A 19,833-nucleotide genomic window follows, 5' to 3' on the forward strand; every position below is an offset into this window, starting at 1 on the left:
CTGACCCAACCCACTCAAATGAGGACCATCACCAGTACCAGACCTGCTCAGCCATGGCCTTGTCCAGCTCATGCTTTGGCAAGTCCACCAAGGAATTTTTTCAGAGTTTCTCCTGTTTAACTGTTGCAGAGCTTCTCTGTCCTTCCATGAGAGAGGCATTCCCAACATCCTTCTCGATCCTTCCAAATTGCAGTTTGTGGCTGTCATCCCTCATTAAATCATCTGACATTAACAAGAAGAATTTGAATCTGTCATCTTTTTAATTGCTTTTCAATTATTCATAGGCAGCAGCCTATAATTATTTGATCCCTTCAGCTTCCCCAAACAAAGCTGATTTATTTGAATATTAATGCCAGCAGACATTGTTATGTTTACAGTTCATTCACATCAGAGATATCCGGTGCTGATGACTGGAGTGAATTAAAATCTTTGAGTTTTACTTCCATTCAGTACAGTCGAAATCATTTATCCAATACATCTCTTCCATGAGTTGTGCAGCCCTTCTCCTATGCTCAAAACCTCAGTTCTTCTCAATGCTCAGTGAAAATGATTCTCCTGTTTTGGAACAATGTTTAGATTTTCCATCTCTATTTCATTCAGCACAAATTATCTTTTTTTATTCTGGTTTATGTCTGAAGCCTCCTTTGCTTTGCTTCTTAATTTCACTTGCAAACCTAATTAAGCTTTACTTTTGACAGTCCTTCATTCCTATACTTCTTGACTTCTAATAGTGTGGCTTTCTTGCATGCTACAGATCCTATTCCTTCTCAAAAAGCCACTGATTGAAAAGTGACTTGTTATGAATATGAGTTTACTTTTCTAGTGTTCCAGGTACAGGTTTTGAACTGCAAAGTAGTTACTGTGTTGACATTGTTTATGCTACTGTCTCGTAGCTTTATATTTAAATGATTGATACTGTTTGTAAAGCTTTATGGAGGTTTGCAGGTTTTTAGTTAAAATGTTTAGTTAGTTTTTGGTTTAAATGTCACTGAGAATTACGATTCTATATGATATAAGACTGGCCCACTTACTCTAAATTAGAAGAGAAATGTATCAGGCACAGTTTTTATGGTTTCCATGTCTGCTAAATCACCTCTGCATTTCACAGTTTTAGCTTCTGGGAAGTATTTATAGTTTTTGCTTAGGAGTGCATACAAGTTTAGATACAACAAACTCTAAATTTAAGCTCAGTAGAAGTTTGGTTGGTTTGGGGGTTTTTAATATATATTTCTGCATTATTTTGCAGTTGTTTCCTATTGCATGAGAGGTGAATTGTTAGCAGTGAAGGAGTGCTGCTAATTGGATGGAGAGGGAGGCAAATGAAGGCAAATACCTGTCCATGTGTGGGGTGTGGTTCTCTGACTCCTTTGGCCTGTTTGTAAAGTGGATGTAGAGCAGATATCACTGTCATGTAAAATTCACATAGGTATCCTATCTTTTTCCCAATACAGGAACCAGCCTTGACAGCAACCCTAAAGGGGAATGACCTGTATTAATGGACAATTTTGTCTTGAGTGTTAAAAATCTTATCCCCACTTTCTTGATCTGTTAAATCCCCTCAATGATCAATATTCCTTCTAAAATTTTACCTAGGCTTCATCTTTTATATGCTACCTCTTGATCAACACTCTGAATTTCCCTTTGGATCACTCCTTCCTCAAGTCCTTCACAGGAGCATCATTCACTCTGTCATTGTGAGAACAGAGACTTCTTTCTGTCTTTGTGATACCTGTACTGGTTTCACTCACTCCTCTTTTCACTCTTTTTGGTAAACACAGTTAACAGTTTGTGACTAATATTTGAGTTCACCTTTTTATAAATGCATGAGAGAAATGGAATTGTCCTGTTGTTTTTCAAGAATTAACGTATTTTTCCATTTATTTGTCATGTGTTTTTGTGGGTTGGTTTTGTTTTGTTTTTGTTTTATGTCTTTTTTGTTTGTTGCATTTTACCATCTATAGTCTTCCCTCTATTTCCATAAACACTGCAGGGAATATCTCTAATAAATAGAGAAAAATGTCCTTTTTTACCTCTTTAAACTGTGCACTTTTGCAGAAACATAAAGATCTCCTCTTGTAGAAACCTGGGTTGCAATTTTTCTAGGAGATAAACATCATAACCCTGGTAGTTGTGCTCAGGCTCAACCCTTACCATGGACAAAACCACAGAATGAAGATGTTACTTTGCATCCTTGCTTTTTTGCCCTGAGACTCTCATCTTCTGTTGAGGATTTCAGTGATGTTTCTCTGGAACTAAGACCTGCTGGCACTTTCCTTTGTGCCTCCCCAGGGGTCAAGATAAAGGCTGGAAGCACTAATTTTCCTCCTCCCCACTGGCATCACAGGCACTATCTTCTGACTCCTCTGGCACCAGTATTGGATATCCTGGCTTTGGGCTCAGCCTTCGTAACTTAACACGTGAGCAGTTTCAGTGGAGCTGCACTTAATTACAGGGCTGCAAAGCTGGATTCCCAAAGCAGAGTTCTCCTCAGGGTAGGGGAAATTATTTGTCTTCTCTGCTTGGACCTGTTGCCAGTTTCCAGAGCTTTTTGCAAAATACTGAATACTTTTGTCCCTTGACATGAATCTCTGCTCCCTCTGTTTAATCAGACTCCTGGGTCAGTCAGCTGGCGGTGCTTTGGATTGACTGGGCTGACTGTATGCCAGAGCCTTCCCAGTTCATACCCAGTTACAGAATATGCAAACTGTGAAGCGTTGGTAGGTGAAATATTCCAAAATTCATTAAATGTGACCAAATTTCTCCACAATCAGTTCAAGTCTGACAATAGCCAATAACCTGAATTTCAATAGAAGAATAAGAAATACACACAATGTTCAAGGAGGTTCATGGCCCGTTTTCTGTTTTCCTACATTCAACAGGTAAAGGCCAAGTTCTACCCACTAAGAGCAAGTAAGCTCCTAAATTTTCCATTCAAGATTAAATTTCTTTAAATGATACAAGAGTCATGGGGTTCCGTAGTACTCTGTGTGACTAAAAGGGCTTTTTTCATGACCACTTTGACGCACTGTTAGAAATTTGGAAGTAGACCATGGAGCAAATACCAGGAGGACTCCATGGATGTGTTTGATCTAGAAAATTTTTGCAAAGAGGTTTTTCTATCTTGTTTCCTTTATCTGTCTCAAAACCTCTCTTCATCTTTCCTTAAAAACTGTCATGTTTTACAATCATCCCTTTCATGTCATTCACCCTGTACTCCTGAAAAGTCAATCCAGTCTCTGAACCAGGAAATCAATCTCTGCTACCTCCAGGAAAACTTTTTTAAAGAAATATCTCTCTCCCATACCACCCTTGGGTTTAGGAGGAACTTTTCTGAACAACTTCAAAGATACTTTCCATTGTTCTTCAAATTATTTGTGAAATGCCCTCATATTTTAGTGTATTCTGATACTGAAAAAGAGTGTATCCAGGAAAGGTAATTTCAGAGCATCTCCACCCAAGTCAAAGTGAATTTAAATTATATTGAAGATCACAGCATTTGCACATTCATATCCCAGCTGTGGGCTCTTCATCAGTTGCCAGGTGAACTATTCCAAGATTTTAGAATTCAGTCTATCTGTTCATTAGACTTTAAAGCCCTCACAAATTTTTATGTCAAGAACCTACTTAAGAAATAAAATGTTTTAACTATTCCAACAGTTGCATTCAATTTGAAGGATCTAGTAAACATTATGAAGCAGAGCTAAGGAAAATCCCACATGGCTAATAAAGTTTTGGTAGTAATAGGAGATAAAGTTTGAAGTTTTCATAATAGATAATCTACATATCTCCAATGCAAAGCATTAAACAAAGCAGGCCCAGAAGCTGTTGTATAGTTTTTAAACTCTCTTCAGAACCTGAATAAATGTAATAATTTTCAAACTATTGATGTTCTGGCAGAAATGTTACTACTCTTCCCCTGTGTTGTTATCGCTATTTCTGTTCAGATTTTCAGAGTGCATTTTATGTGTTTTTTATGTTAGCAAGGTCCTTCTACCTCCCAGTAATTTGATTTTAACCATTTTCACATTTTCATTAAAACTGTCTTTTAGTAAGAGGAAGTGTAGTAATTTATCCTTACAGGGATGTTGTGACTCAAACACTCCCTTCCCTTCCTGTTGCTTGATCCAATGTAATTAAATAATAGATTTCATTTCATAACTTTGCAGTAGCAATAAAGAGGAAATTATGTTCTGAAGGCATGTTTATTTTTTTTCCTCAGCCTTTTCATGGCTTAAAAGTGATTCTTTCTCTTCGTGCTAAAGTAATGTGAAACAGCCTTTTCAAACTTATGTCCTTGGGAAATGAATGTTAATTAAAGAATGAACATTAAGTAGGAGTTAGGAAATCAGGGCCTTTTTTAGACACAAATATCTGTTATTCAGATTTTGCATTTATGCTCCTCCATGGTGCTTTCTTTTTTCTCTCTCAGCAAAGCTCCCTCCTTTTTTTTTCTTCGATTTTCCCAAGACAAAATTTGTCACATTGATGCTATTGATACTTAGAGAGGCTGCCTGAAACAGAGGCTAGACAAAGTTAAAGAATAAAATAAGTATTTATTGAACAGCCTGCAAAGGATACACCTTGGGCAGCGTAAGAGCCTGGCCATGGCTCTATCCAAGATGGACCCAAAGTGGACCCAAAATGGATGACTGGTCACGAGTTTTACCACTTGTATAAGTTTTGGTCCATTTACATATTGGAATTAATTGTCCAATTACAGCTCCAGGTTCTGGAGTCCCATCCTCCCAGATTGCTCTCCTTGATTCACTGTTGTTTTACTTTTTGGGCCTGAAGCTGCAATGGTGTCCTTGGTTCTCAGGCTGGAAAATGATTGTTTTGTCTGAGTGAACTTTGAACTTAGTAAATTTTATATGACATTCAGAGTCACACACCAGTACAGTACAGAATCTGAAAAATATAAAAGCTAAAACTTAAGGTATCACTCTTACCTGCACAATTTACTTTGTTTGGTTTTTTGTAAGCTCTGATAATTATAATTCATACCAATGAGTAAGAAAATACAGCAACACATACAAAAATTTCTACTTCATTTCCTCATTTTTACATGAAAATGGTTATGCCTTGGACTGGGACTATTGTTTTTCCTCTATTTTTTCCTTTCTGTTGAATTAGAACATTCTTGGAAGAAAGTAGTTACAGATTTAGAATATTGGAACAATTTTGAAATGTCCTGGAAAGACATTTCTTGACATAAGACAAAATAGCTCACAGAGCTGCCTATGTTGAGATGCATTCTGATTATACCTTGTCCTCATTGACATTAAAGATTTCAGGACAGGGTGATCCTTTCTCCAGTGTCATAATGTACACTGTATATCTTGTGATTAAAAAAATATTAAAACTAAATTGTTTTGATTTTTTTTTCTACTAATAATTTGCATGCTTTTTTGGATAGAATTTTTCTACAATAATTTGGATACATCTTGCAAGGTGACACCTGAGTGTCAAAATTCTGCAGACAATATAATGTACCTGGAGTCAAGACACCTGTGTGGTCTCTCTGGCATCCAAAACCATTTAAACCCATAGTACTCTACATCTGGTGATCTCACATCTTACATGTCTTACTGTTTAATCTGAGATCCTGCAGCATTTGCTTGAAGTCCCCATCCACACTGAGAAGCTCTCACTTGGTTGACATGTGCATTTGAGTAGATGAGAATTAAAAAGTAAGAAGTCCAGTGTGAATAATTTCAGGTAAAATCCTTTAACATTCAAAGTCTTCCATCATTACCATGGTATTTCCTAGCATGAACATGATTGCATCTCTCTCCAGGGCTGTGAAAACTTCTAGAGCTAAGAGATGATGTTGGTATTTTTGAATTTTGTATTTTTGATGTTTGTATTTTAGTTTGAACATTAATCCTTTTTTTCTCCTTTTGTCTCCAACTCTAAATCTTCAGAGCATTGTCTTGTGTATGTTCTGAGATTTGAATTTTTAAAATATATTTTTATCCTTCATTTCTGGGCCCTGGAGCAGAGCCTGGGCCTGCTCTGCCCCTCCCTGCACACAGGGACACCCAGGGCTGAGGGCCCCTCTCAGCTGTGCCTCCTCTCCAGGCTGAACAGCCCCAGCTCCCTCAGCCTTTCCTCCTCAGGGAGATGCTCCAGTCCCTCCATCATCTTTGCCACCCAGCACTGGACCCACTCCAGGAGCTCCATGTCTCTCTTGTCCTGAGGAGCCCAGAACTGGGCACAGATGTGCCTCAGCAGAGCTGAGCAGAGGGGCAGGATTCCCTTCCTGATCTGCTGGGAATGCTCTTCCTGATGCCCCCAGGACACCATTGGCCTTGGCCTCATGGACAGTTTGTTGTCCCCCAGGACCGGATCCAGGTCCTTCCATGCAGAGCTGCTTTCAGCAGGTCACTCCCAGCCTGTACCACTTCCAGGGGTTTTTCCTCCTTCCTGCATTTGCCTTTGTTGAATTTCAGACAGTTCTTCTCTGCCCATCTCTCCAACCTGTCAAGGTTCCCTACATTCAGAGCACTAATGGTTGCCAGCTCTTCATAGCAATACTTCATTACCCTGAGGCTTCCTCTAAAAGCACTTTATCTCTGGGCTTGGGGTGGGTAAATAAATGTCTTCTTTTCCCTGTGTCAGACAGTGACGCCTGATTCCAATTTGCTGTCATATGGAAAGGAAGAGTATTTATTTAGTGTTCTGGTGAAACTAATACAGGGCAATGATTATTTTCCTGTGTGAGCAGTGTAAGGATACATGATTTAAACAAATGGTGTTCTCAACAGCAATGGGAGAAAGGAACCTGTTTATATTAGATGGTCTCTCAATCAACAGAGAACAGGGGGTTTTCTACTTGCAGTCTTGGAAGCTGCGTAAGAATAATCCTGAGTGGTGGTTTCTTCTGGGATTTGAAACCAAAGGACAGGAAGCTGAGGGATAATATAAACCTCTGCTGGTTTGCATGCCACAGTAATATTAGAGAAAGAAAAGAAATAGAAATAATTGATGGATAATAAATAAATCTGAGTTAATAAACTAAATATTCAAAAATAATGTTATCTTCAGTTCTTAAAAATAGTAAATTCTAATAGATTTTTTTTACTAGAGAAAATGTGAATGCATTTATTGATAAATAGTTTGCATGTTCTTTTTTTTTTTTAAAGTACCATTTAGTAGCATAAAGGCTTTCAAAGATGTAACTTAGATGGAAATAGTAGTTATTGTTGAGATTCTCCACTTGGAATATCTATAGTAATAGTTCTGTGAAAAAGAAGCAGCCCTTTGGGAAAATTTCAGACCAAATCTTGTTAGTTTTATTTTAATTTGGACTACATGACCTTTAAAGGTCCCTTCCAGCTCCAACTATTCAATGATTCTACAATAATTTCCTCCAAAACTTCATAATTTATATAGTTTAGATACAGGAAAAATTAATGCCAGTGATTTACAATGGAATGGATCCACTTACCTCAGCATATTTAGAATATCCTGACAATCCTAGAACAGGGACAATCAATAACAGGGGACATCTACACTCATCTTCAGAAGTGAGGAAATCTGTTTGCAGAGGTTGGAGGCCTTTTGGCTGTGAGAATTTTTCAGTTTCATGTTGGCTAATGAATCTTTCATATCTGTAAAGTTCACACTTCACAAAGCTTTTTTCACAGTCTCTTGCTCATTCTAAAGAACACTACTCTATCATTTCCACTTGAATTATATTTTTCAAGCTTTTTTTTCCTCCCTTGTAATAATAATAGATGCAGTAGAAGTTTCCAAGTTTGTTTTCTTGCCTGCTGTTACCACCAGCAGCAGGAGAGAACATCAGCTGTGGCCATCCCCAGTGACACACCAAATCTTGAATTAACACCTATGTAGCCAGTGAATAATTTGACTACATTAAAACTGAGTTCAGTGAGTCTGAATACTTTTCTGTACCTAGAGACTTTATGGTTTTAACACTGTTAGTATAAGCTCACCTAGTTTGGTCAGTGTTACCTGCTACAAATGTCAGGTGCGCAATAGGGTTTCTTTTGTTTCCTGGAGAGTAGAAGAATTAGAGCTATAAAATGTTGGTCAAAAATGTTGATTTTGGAATTTGAATTGAAAGAAGGAAAAAGAGAAAAAAGTCACGCCTGAAGCTAAAGTTGAAATATGGTGATTGTTCATAAATGCATTAAATTATTTTCCTTGTGTGTCAGAAAATGGGGAAAAAAGCCTCCAATTTAAGAAGTTAAGCTTAAATTATTTATAAAGAAGAGATTTTTTAAAAAGTACTTTGATTCAAGCTTATTTTTTGCAATATAGAGATATTAATTTTGCTGTTTACTTGATTTTTTTCCCTTAGTAATCTAATATAATTTCAAAGGAATCATTCTGTCTCCAATAGATAACAGAGCCCAGGAGCATGGTGCATTTTCCAGTTGGCCCACTACATTACATAGGCTGGCTCCATGTAGTTTTCTGAAGACTCTTACATATCTCTAATTCCTTTTCTTCTTTGGTATTTTTAGAAAGATCTTGTTTGTAACATGAAAAATATAAACAAGCTGTCCATGTTCTTCCTTTGCTGCTTTTGCTCCCTCTGAATGTATAGCTTCTTTTTTGTATTTTTTTTTACTCTGATTGAATTGAATATGTTGTTAAAAACCATGAAAAACAAACCAAGAAAAACCCTCTGACCTTTTCTGTGATTAGAAGTATGTGAGGTGTGAGTCAAATGAAAAGAGATGCTGATGTCTAAATTAATATTAAATGTTCAATTTAATATGATGGGAATATTCAGAAAATACATTCATCATAGTGATCTGTGGGGCTCTTGGATAGCAGTAGTGATAAAAACCCTGTAAGGAGAGGTGTGGGGCTTTTATCTGGAGCTCCTGGGACTGACTTTCACCCAGTTTCAGTCTGAAGGCAGCTGAAGGAAGGGCTGCTCTCTCCTGTGGCTGGAAAAACCTGTGTTCTTAATTTTATATCAGCTGCTTGTCACCCCTGACATTGAAACCATTGAGTATTGAACACATAGATGTGTTCTTTATGCTTTTTAACCTGCATATTGCTAAAGATGCTTTTGGGTTAATTTTGGGTTAATTCTTCTCCAGCTATGAGGAGCTGGCTGCAGACTTCATATCTGTATCCAGATCCAGCTCTCTGGGCTGCCTGGACTGGAAGTCAAGGGAAGGGGAGGTGAAGCAGTCAGTCTTGCTTCAGGGACTTGAGAGTACAGTTTTCATAAGGGAGAAATATAGTAAATTATGCCTTGAAACCAAGATCTCAGTAGGTGGCAGGGGTTGTGGGGTATGAACTCGTGTTTTCTTATTCTCATGATCTGTATGGACTGAGATTCACTATATGTCCAACATAAAATAATGCTCTTATCAGTCTCTACAGCTCCCTGAAAGGAGGTTGAGGCCAGGTGGGGATTGGTCTCCTCTCCCAGGTAACAAGTGATAGAACAAAAGAAAATGGCCTCACGTTGTGCCAAAGTAGGTTTGGATTGGATATTAGGAAAAATTTCTGCAGTGAAAGGGTGATCAAACATTGGAACAGACTGTACAGGGAAATGGTGAAGTTACCATCCCTGGAGGGATGTAGCAGATGTGTGGATGTGACACCTGGGGACACATGGCTTAGTGGTGGCATTGCAGTGCTGGGGGAAGGGTCGGACTCAATGATCCTAAAGATATTTTCCAACCTAAACAATTCTATGTTTTCTAAAGCCTCAAAATGTGGTACAGAGCTTCATCTTCTAGTGGTTGCATATAATCAACTGGTGTTATATTAAATAGTCTTCAGTAAAAAATACTTACATTTGAAACTAATTACCTATTACAAGAAAATTTTTTGTCTTTTAATCTGCAGATGGATGTTTTTTTGTTTTAAACAACTTGTGATGATTCAGTCATGCTGGTGAACCCTTGAGCAGTGATCCTGAATCCTTACCTGTGAGGGTGCTCTAATGGGCTCCATAACGTAATTATCTCCCCAGGATGTGCTAAAGTGAATAAAGCACATCCCTTTGCTGAGTTTTGGAAACAAATTCAGTGTTTTCCCTCTCTGAGTGTTAGAATAAGAAGATCAGGTGTCACCATTAGTATCATGTGAAATATTACATGGAAAGATTGACGTGAAAACCTGTATTTACCTTTTCTATTTAGTTGCCTTCATGAAAGTATCAGGATGCTCTGGAATGTATTTACAGGACTCTATCTTAATTCAGAATATTATTTGGTAATTTTATAGGAGTGTGGTTTTTACCTAGGAAAGGTGAGAAAATAGGACATTTTAATGCATATTTAATAACACAACAACCTTCCCTGCCTCTGAAAAAAAATTTACCCAGGTGAATTTTCTTGTGTAATGAAAACAAAATCGTAGCTCCTGCAGCATTATTCTTGGCTCCTAGCAGTTCCAAGGCATGCAAACATCACCATTCCAGGTCTGTCCTGCAGTTTAACTGGAAGGATTATGTCACAACACGGTATGTTTGTTTTCCAACTTTTTGTCTGTTTGTCCATCAAGACGGTTTTGTAGAAGAAGTATCGGTGATTGTTGACTTTGGAGGTAGTGGAAGAAAAAATAATTCTGGAAGAAAGAAAAAAAGCAGACAGTCCCATTGAAGTAACTGTGCTTCTGTCACAGGAGAATGAATACTCCTTTCAACAAATCTATAATTTGCAGAAGTTGCAAAAAGAAAATAGCCGTAAGGTGACTGTTAACATAGTTCAGTTCATCCTGCCAAGAAAGTTAACTTCATAAAGTCATTAAACCCATGATTACATTTTAAAATATTATTCCCCAGCCATTTCTTCTTAGGCTTTAAAATATAGTTACTGTATATACTACCTTCTTTGTAATGGGAAAAATTGTAAAATACGCTTATTTTTCATAAACTCCTAATTATTAACAGAGCTATTTGCGCTCCTACAGTTAAAATCATTTCAACACTTCCGTTATTTAAACTTCACTTTTAGGGGTTCATAACTCTGCTGTAATAAAAAATAGATTCAGACTCTGACGTCTCAGACATTGTTTGCAGGTATTAGGGAATTTAGTCTGTTTTTCTTAAAAGAGCTGAGTAATTTAGATTGTTTGCTGTTCTTTAATATCATCCCAAATAAAATATTTTGCAATATGGACCTAACTTCAAAACTAAAAAATTAAGAGAAGTGGGTGTGTTGGAACTGCTGCAGCCCCAAATTCTGTGACTGGCACCGAGGCTTGGAGAAGGAGATGGTGGGAAATTCTTGCCATAACTGCTCCGTTGCCGTGTGGTAACCTCCTGTAGGAACAGTTCCTGCAGGATTTTCTATCCCACCCCTCATCTGGAGTCATGGGCAGTGCTGCTCCCTGAATGAAACCCTCCATGCTCCCGCTGCAGCCAGGGCTGAGGCACCTCCTGATTTCAGAGAGCTGAGAAGGCTTTTCTGGAATGACAAATGCTCGGGTGCACCGAGATGGATGGGTTCTTTGGCACGGCTTCCTGAAATCCCCCTTCATCACGTAATGACTCAACCGGGCCTTCAGCTCGAGAAATTCAGGAATCGGGCTTATTGCATATTAATGGCAACTCTGGGACAGTCAAATAAGACAGTTTGTTATAATACTAATTATAGCAAAGCACTCACGTTGTGGTTTGAATGAGTCAATTATGTGTGTGTTAAACTATAAATACATCTTCCCCCAGCCTCGGTGGTGTGGGACGTAATTTTTATTTAATTGCTTGGATACATATTTACCTGAGCACACCCTGGTTTCCCAGGTAAATACTTTACCAATGCATAACTCATTATGGTCTGTTTGAATAAATAATCCATATTTTATAACTGTACAGGAAGTAATTATTTTCGTACTTTGCTTTCTTAAAGCCAAAGAAATTAAATGCTGTGTGTCCATTCCTTAAAATAAAATAGATGCAGAAGTCGAGGCAATATGAGAATAAAGTTTTCATTGTTTTGGTAGAAACTGAGAATATTATTCCATATTTTGATCTGTGTTTAGCCCAGAATAACTCCATTTAAGTAAACAGTGTTATTCAGGATTTACTTAGATGCAAATGGAACATGAATTTGGCCTTTGCTCCTCACTCTCCCTTCCTTCATCACAAGACTCCTGCAAGCAGCTCACACACAACCATTGCTATAAATGTCATTGTCACATGTTTATAATTTGGAAAAATAAGGTATTTCAGCTACACATGGAAATTAACATACCTGAACTTTATGTCTTAGAGAGTCATGGAATGGTTTGGATTGGAAGGGGCCAAGAGATCATCCTTGTGCATGTTTGGGAACTAGAGCATGCTTTCCCTTTGGATATTTCTGCCATTGTTTTACATGATATTTGGGAAAGCTGTGTTGTGTTATCACCATGCTAAGGTCAGGTTTTCTAACACTTTTAAGCTCAGTGGGGCCAAAGTCAGCGTTGGCATAAATCCATTAGCTGCAATAGATTTACACCAGAGAGGAATATTGGCTCGTTCTTGGTATTTTTTTTTTTTTATCCAACTCTTTATATTTTATGTTAGAAACATAAGTAGCTTGCGTGCCCTCAGACTAATCAGAATAAGAAGCTGTTTTGCTTATGCCAAAAAATAGAGCTATCGTTTTTCACATTCTTACATTTTTCAAGTGAGATTATGTTACTGTGACTTCTGAATTCCTGAAATCTCTCTGGTCTCGGTGACTGCAAGAGCAAGAGAGGGTTGCAAGCGGAAAATCTAAACCTCTTCATGCAGTATTTTTTGTGTTGTGCGTACCAGATACAGTTAATGTTTTGTGTTCATGTGATTAGTGTGGAAAAAAATTAATGCAGTCCAGTATTATGATTTATGGACTGAATCTTTTGCCTACTGAACACTTGCCAAAATGAAAGCTCCCCCCCCCCCCCTTTCCTCTTCTTTGGATATTAGAAACAGCTACTGTTTTTGTTGATCTTTTTAACTTCTCAATAGGCCTATTTCAAGTCATAGCAGCATGGGAGCTCAGATTAATAATATACTTATTCAGCCAGTGATACTGAGTGAAACCATTGCTGGTGTGAGTATGAAGGATAGGATTTCTTTAAATTATTTTCAGGTGCATTCATGCATTTCTAAAGAAGAATACAAAGCTATTTGAACATAAATTAAATAGTTGTGTATTGATCATGTTACAAGTGTATATGAATTTTAATATCTAGTATTTTTGAAGGTGTCTCTTCTTTTGATGACTTTTGTGCTGTGCTCACTGTCAGTTTTCCATCAGAGAGTTAACAAGGCTAAGGGCAAAAAAACTTACAATTAAATCTTGCTTTTTGAATTATGTTTTTTAATTCAGAGGATAAAGTCTGAAGCATCCCTTCTATCTCAGTCTACAGCACTATGTTTTGTGCTGAAATTGCTTGTCCACAGAGGTGGTGGATTCCCCATCCCTGAAAAAATTCAAGGTCAGACTGGATGGGGCTCTGAGCAGCCTGGTCTTGCTGAAGGTCCCTGCTTGTTCCTGGGGTTGGACTAGATGACCTTTAAAGATTCTTTCCAGCCCATTCTGTGATTCCGTGATGATAATGGGATTTGCTCCTTTCACCTCACAAGTCAGAAGCAAAGGCTCATGAGGTGAAAGGAGCAAATCCCACTGACTCTTTTTGCGCATTTGGGTTGAACCTCCTTAGTGATAAGCATCAGCTGTGCAGATAACCCAGTTACCAGGTTTCTAACCCTGTTCTGGTTTTGTGTAAAAACCCCAATTTCCTGCACCTACTGAAAGCTGATGTACTTAGTCCTTTACAAAGAAGTGTTTTGCTCTTCACAGCACAATTTGAGGTGTTCGGGGCCTTAGGCTATGTCACAATAGATGTGAGGGCAGTCCATTGCTTCGCACTCCTGTGGCCCCCTCTTATGGGTTTTTGTGTCATTCCTTGCTCAGTCCCATCTTTATTACTTTCACAGCTGAATGGCCTGTTCTGTTCAATAAGGTTTTTCAATTCCTTCATTAACGGAGTCAATGTTGCCTATCAATTCATTTTCTTTCTCCCAAATGAAATAAGAGCATTTCTAAAAAAGTTCTTCATGTGAGTCTGCTTTGTACTAATGCTAAGTCAAGTAGAAGTAGAGTTTCTTTCAAAAAATACTTAGGTAAGCTGTTTAAAATTAATATTTGTTATTCTAAAAAATTGGGAGAGCGATCAGCTGCCTTTCCACAGTTGCAGATAAAGTGCTATGGCAAGAATTTGGCATTTTTACATTGCCTGAGAGAATTATATGTTCATTTTCTGTGCTAAGAGAAGAAAAAAAAAAAAGGCAGCAGGACTTTTTAAAAGCAATCATTTTAAATATAAACAAAAAAGCTTTTTCTCGAGATTTGTCAAAAAAGCCTGGAAGACTTTTCATAAAATTGTTATTCACTTTTTGGCAAGCAAGACTCAAGTGAGTGACACCTTTGAGAGTCCCAGCTTGTGTTTTAGTGCACAGCTTGTATTTTGCTATGGACAACCATGCAAAATATTATCTGAATTTATTTAAAACAAACCCCAGTGAATAAAGTTTTTAACACTGAAAAGGCCATCTAATTTATTCATTTATTTTAGTTGCAGCAAGCAGCTGAAGTTTCTCAGATGAGAGGAGCTCGAGTCATCTCTGCTGAAGATCTCCTGTTCTTAATGCGCAAAGATAAGGTACAGTAATTAGACAGAAATTTCTTATTTTATGTAGTCAGCTGCTTTTGTGTTTTCAAGTGCTTTCTTAGCCTTTGTAAAGGAATCCATCATCATGAATACCTTTATTTTAAAAGTATAGCTGCTCTGCAATTATATGTGATTGAGCATGTTATAATCACAGTAATATCTGAAATAAAAATTGTTTTTTTTCCTATAGCTTCAATTATCAATTGATTTTTTTTTCCTAAAGCTTTAGGGTAGATTATATGCCTAAGAGCTCAAAATAATTTCTTAATAAGATATAAATATTAATCCCTATAATTTATGTCCCTTTAATAAAAATCAATAATTCTGATTTTCCCCTGCTTATGAAGGGTATCAATGTCATGTTTGAGAATGTAATCATTATAGTTTTGTTTTCAGACTGTCTATAAATCATCTTTATTTTATTTTATAATATTTTTCCTGTGTTTTATCCCACTAAAATCTCCAAATTTAGGTATGGCCTTGCTTTCTCTGGATAGTAAGTAGAGCCGGTCAACAAGGGAAGAAAATAATTTTCTCTTCTCACATTTAATAATTATTTAAAAAATTGTCAACTACTTTTAATTACATTATTTATTCTTCCTTTATGTTCTTTTCTTCCTCAGTTTCCCTTTTTCTCTCACCCTTTTCTTTTTTTTTTCTTTCCTCATTTGACAGGTGAAACCTAATGAACAGAACTATTTCAAAATTAAACCCCACTAAAACATGAAAATAAATTGTAGTTTCTTTATCTGATAAAAGCTGTAAGGCTGTTCTGAAAACAGCAATTGATATGGAGTCAAAGTTCATGGAAATGTGCATTTCTAGCCTAGAGTTTTCAAAGTAAGCAAACACTTTGGAGTTCCACAAAGAAGCCCGATATCTGAATTTCTCCTTTCTGAAAGTCAAACTCATTTCTGTCTCACAGCAAAGTACCAAGGAGCTCAAACAATTAATATTTAATATGGATTTGCTACTGTCCTGAGGTACTTTCTATGTATCGATTTTCTGCAGAATTTAATATGAAAAATATTTTAAAAACTATATTTACTGAGTAATGTGCTACACATTTGTATGTTTGTGTGTTACAAAGTTTATTAAATAAGAAATAACTATGTAATAGTCATTAATATAAATGTATTTTTTTCTTATAGAAGAAGCTTCGAAGGCTACTCAAATACATGTTTTTTCGAGACTACAAATCTAAAATTGTCAAAGGAATAGAAGAAGATGACATCCTCGAAGGTAGAAAAATAGAAATTATTTAATTTGGGAGAGGCTTGATGTCTTGTAAGAATACTGAACAGCTCAATGCATAGTATTAATGTCTTGCTTGATAGAGACACAAAAATAATCTCTTTAGACGAATTTTGCTGAAAATCTTTGCTTTTCCATTTGAGATATGTGAGCATTTGCATCTACCATCCAGATGCACAGTACAACTTTAATGTCAGAGCTCTGTTGAAGTAAGAAACTGGTCCTGATTAAAGGGCTTATTGATTTCAGCATCTGTATTTTAAATGCACCACCTGCAATTGAATGGACATTTGTTAAATTATTATCAAAAGGTTTTGATATTGATATTTTTGACATGCTTTAAAAAAAAAATCCTTATAATCTGAAGTTACTGAACACTAATATATGATGTGTGTGGTTTTTTCAGTGTGGTTTAACATTTTATACTTTAAATCTCTAGTTTAAATAATGGGAAACACTTTTGTTTCTGCATTCCATGAGGAAGTCACAGTTTTTATTACCAATGCATTTAAAGGAAAAGCACTTTGAATTAAAAATATATTAATTTATGCCATATAGTTTCCTGGTTTAAAGTTTTGTTGATTTATATTGATATTAGAACTAACATTTCCGTTGTAAAAAGTTAAGTTAAAACTTATCATGGCAAATCTAAACCTTACCATACTGTTATAACATTTAGCAATGTCCACACACAACTTTCTGTATTAAACTTTCTTTCTCAGAGCCTTTTATTATTTTTTCCCATACAATGAATTCCCTGTGTTTGGTTCCTCTGAGCATCCACATTGATGCTGCATAAACATTGTACTTCTTGCTTTGACTTCATCAAGCAGTGATGAAGTTTTTGTCAGCTCATCTGAGATTTAATTTGCCTGTGGCATTTTATTTTCATATTTCGTGTGTGCAAGCAGTGTGGCAGTACAGCTTCTTACCTGGCAGCTTTGGGCTTTTAATACTTTAGCTTGTGTCACTACTTAAAGCAAATAAACAATTCCCTTTAGCCTTTTAGATGTTCATGAAAAGCTTCCTAAATGCAGTTTATCCTGGAATTAAAGAATGCCTTTTCTAGTAGGCTTTGATAATTAAAGCCAGTAATTTTCTTTTGTGAATTTACTGCCTTTATAGGTGCTCTGCTGTTTAGAACAACAGGGATCATCTTGCCAGCATTCTTCGAGGTTTTACTGCAGAGGAATGGTCCATCACCTCTAGAATTGCATGTTAGTGGTCGTGTTAGAGTTTGCTTGAGGCTGTATACAATGAGGATGTTCTGCATGTGTTCAGGGAAGAACATTTCCTCAATATATTCTGCTCTGTGACTCAAGTTCTTTCTACCAGAGAGGGGTTGTTTCCTCTTGAGCTGTGTCCACTGTGGATTCTTTGGTGAGAAGTAATGATATATGGGCAGCAGATCAGTTTTCTCTAGATTATGAAAAACTACATGGTTATACTAAAAAATACTAAAGATGATGTTTTGCTGTTACTGGAGCAGAGCAGTGACATCACCTTGTTCAGGTAGCATAGCTTGTGTGAGGGGCACAATAAAGAGCAGGACTTTTCTGCTCAGTGCTGGCTCTAAATCTTGTCACTCTGAGTGGTGTTTGGAAAAGCCAAATAGGTTAAGTTTGTTGCTCTTTGCTTGTCTTTGTGAAGACAAATTCAACAGCAATAACACCAACAAGCGGCAGAAGCTGGCCCAGGACTTCCTCAACTCCATTGACCAGACTGGAGAGCTCTTGGCCATGTTTGAGGATGATGAGATTGATGATGTCAAGCAGGAGCGCATGGAGGTAATTCTTTCCTTTTACTGATACCCAGCAGAGAAACTGTGAAACATTTAATACATCATGCTGCTCTGATGCCTTTTTTATGCTACACATTAAATCGTTGTTACATGTATTTTCTTTTGCCCAGATGGTCTAAAGAAATCTTATTTCCATGTTTTTCTTATTCCTTCAAATGTTCCTTCATATCCAAGCACACATGCTGAGAAGGAAGATTACAGAAGGGTAGTTATGGATCTTTCTGTCTGCTGTGTACTTGTATTTCCTTCCTGTAGAAAGCAAATTCTATTTATAAACATTCCATGCACATTTTTCGCAACAGTATTTTCCTTTCTCATTATTTATCTTCTTATCAAATGGTTTCAATAGCATTTGAGAATTTTCATATAACACAGTTTACAGATTAAGTTAAAATATTGTGTGCAAACATGCTTGAGTATAAACTCTTCTCTCCATCCTTTTGAGTCCTCTTTTCTATACTATGTAGTTAAGAAAAATTTTGTTTGCATTAAAAAATGCAGTGCTACATGACCTCCATAAAGCTAGGTGGGATTGAGAAGCAGTGTAGCTGTGTCAGCATGGAAGTCTGTGGTTTTGACTAATTTTCTGTGGATGGGCAGGACTACCCTGCTTTTTTGGTAATCTGATCCACAGCGAATGCAGAGAAGAGTCCTTCATCCTTCTTCATGCTCAGTTGCTCAATTCTTCCTGATGTTTTCTGTAGGCAACTGGATATCAAGGGCAAAATTGTGCTGTGAGCATACTCACCATTCCAGAGAATATTTGAACCAAATTCCATCCATTTTCAGACATCAACTTAGTGGACAGGACTGTTGGAAATTTGATATTTGTAGAGTGAGTTCTATACCCTTTCAGTACTGGAAGCTGGGGGCTTTGGTTTGAGTCCCCTTTCAATGCTGAGGTGGCTCATGTGTTTGGTAATATTTTTATATTTATTTTTTTATTTTTATATTTAATATTTGACTATTAGGGCTTCATTTCCCTTTGGGGATTTCATAGAAGATTATAAGAAATAATGGAATTTTTATCCCATGCTAGTTGTAATTCTACTTTCTTTCTTCTTAATGGAGCCTCTTTTCAGAACTCTGGCTTTTCCAATCTGCTTTCTGCTCCTTTCTGCCCTGCAGTGGGAAGAAATCAAAACCTAATGAAGAACCGCTTCTCTCTAAGAATTTGGTTAGGAACAAGTCCCATTTCACCCAACTGAGAATTTGTGTCATTGAACAGTTGTATCCAACCACTGTTTGTATTTTGGAAACTGGTAGTTTCTCTTCTTCAACCTCTTATTTATTTATGCAAAATGTTGTGTTTTACATAAAGGCAGGCAAATCCTTTGAGCTTGTGCACACAGAAATAGATAACAGCATTCTTCTGAATGAATGGGTTATGTGTTTAAGTTTGCACTCTCTTCTGTTCTTACAGTATAGTATGTTTCAGGTCTAAAGAACTTCGCAAATTGATCAAAGTATGAAGTTCTCTGTTGTAGACAATGGCAAATCTGAATCTATGTTTGTCAGGGAATGTGTCTGTTATCAAATATTTTCCCTTGATCTGACTATATGTTTTGGATTTTGTCACTAGACTGTAATCCATGAACTGTAGTGTGTGTGTGTGCATTAAATTTAAAAAGTAATTATTCTCTCTTTTACTTGACTTCATTACATTTTGTGAACTCTTGACCTGTTTCTATGTTAAAAAAAAAATAAAATCGAGGTCTTATTTTAGAATACATTAAGGAATTATATACAGGTATGAAGCCAGTACTATCTACTTCCTTTCTTATTAGTCTCTAAATCTAATGACAAAACATGAAAGACTGTTTGAAACATGCTACTCAAAATGTTTAATGTATTTTTGGCTTTGTTTTGTTTGGGATTTTCTTGTCACTTTGAGGTGAGTGGAAAGGAAGCAAAGATAGTAGGAAATGTGATCCATTCCTAAAGGAAGAGTTGTTAGTGGATGGGCTAATCTCCTGTATCACATTTTCTTTCTTCAGTAGATTGTTAATCCACACTAAATTCTGGAGGAAATCCAATAGACAATTTAACAGTGTTTTTTAAGGAATTAGTGTACTTAAATCATGAACTTCAATCTAAGCCAATCTTCCTTTTAGGTATCAGTTACCTTAGAAATGTGT

At 36.7% G+C, this 19,833-nt stretch overlaps 1 protein-coding gene across 3 annotated transcripts in view; it reads left to right on the top strand.

Annotated features, from left to right (window-relative positions):
• The window catches only part of SUPT3H (SPT3 homolog, SAGA and STAGA complex component), a 255,664-nt gene that overhangs the window by 155,277 nt on the left and 80,554 nt on the right, over positions 1-19,833 (top strand). For all 3 annotated transcript variants that reach the window (XM_064709906.1, XM_064709907.1, XM_064709908.1), the window contains exons 4-6: positions 14,545-14,631; positions 15,792-15,882; positions 17,545-17,681. In XM_064709906.1, coding sequence (XP_064565976.1) covers positions 14,545-14,631; positions 15,792-15,882; positions 17,545-17,681 — 315 coding nt within the window. The remainder of the gene's footprint in view (positions 1-14,544; positions 14,632-15,791; positions 15,883-17,544; positions 17,682-19,833) is intronic.

The sequence above is a fragment of the Zonotrichia leucophrys genome, chromosome 3 (genome assembly GCF_028769735.1).
Source record: "Zonotrichia leucophrys gambelii isolate GWCS_2022_RI chromosome 3, RI_Zleu_2.0, whole genome shotgun sequence".
NCBI lineage: Eukaryota > Metazoa > Chordata > Aves > Passeriformes > Passerellidae > Zonotrichia > Zonotrichia leucophrys.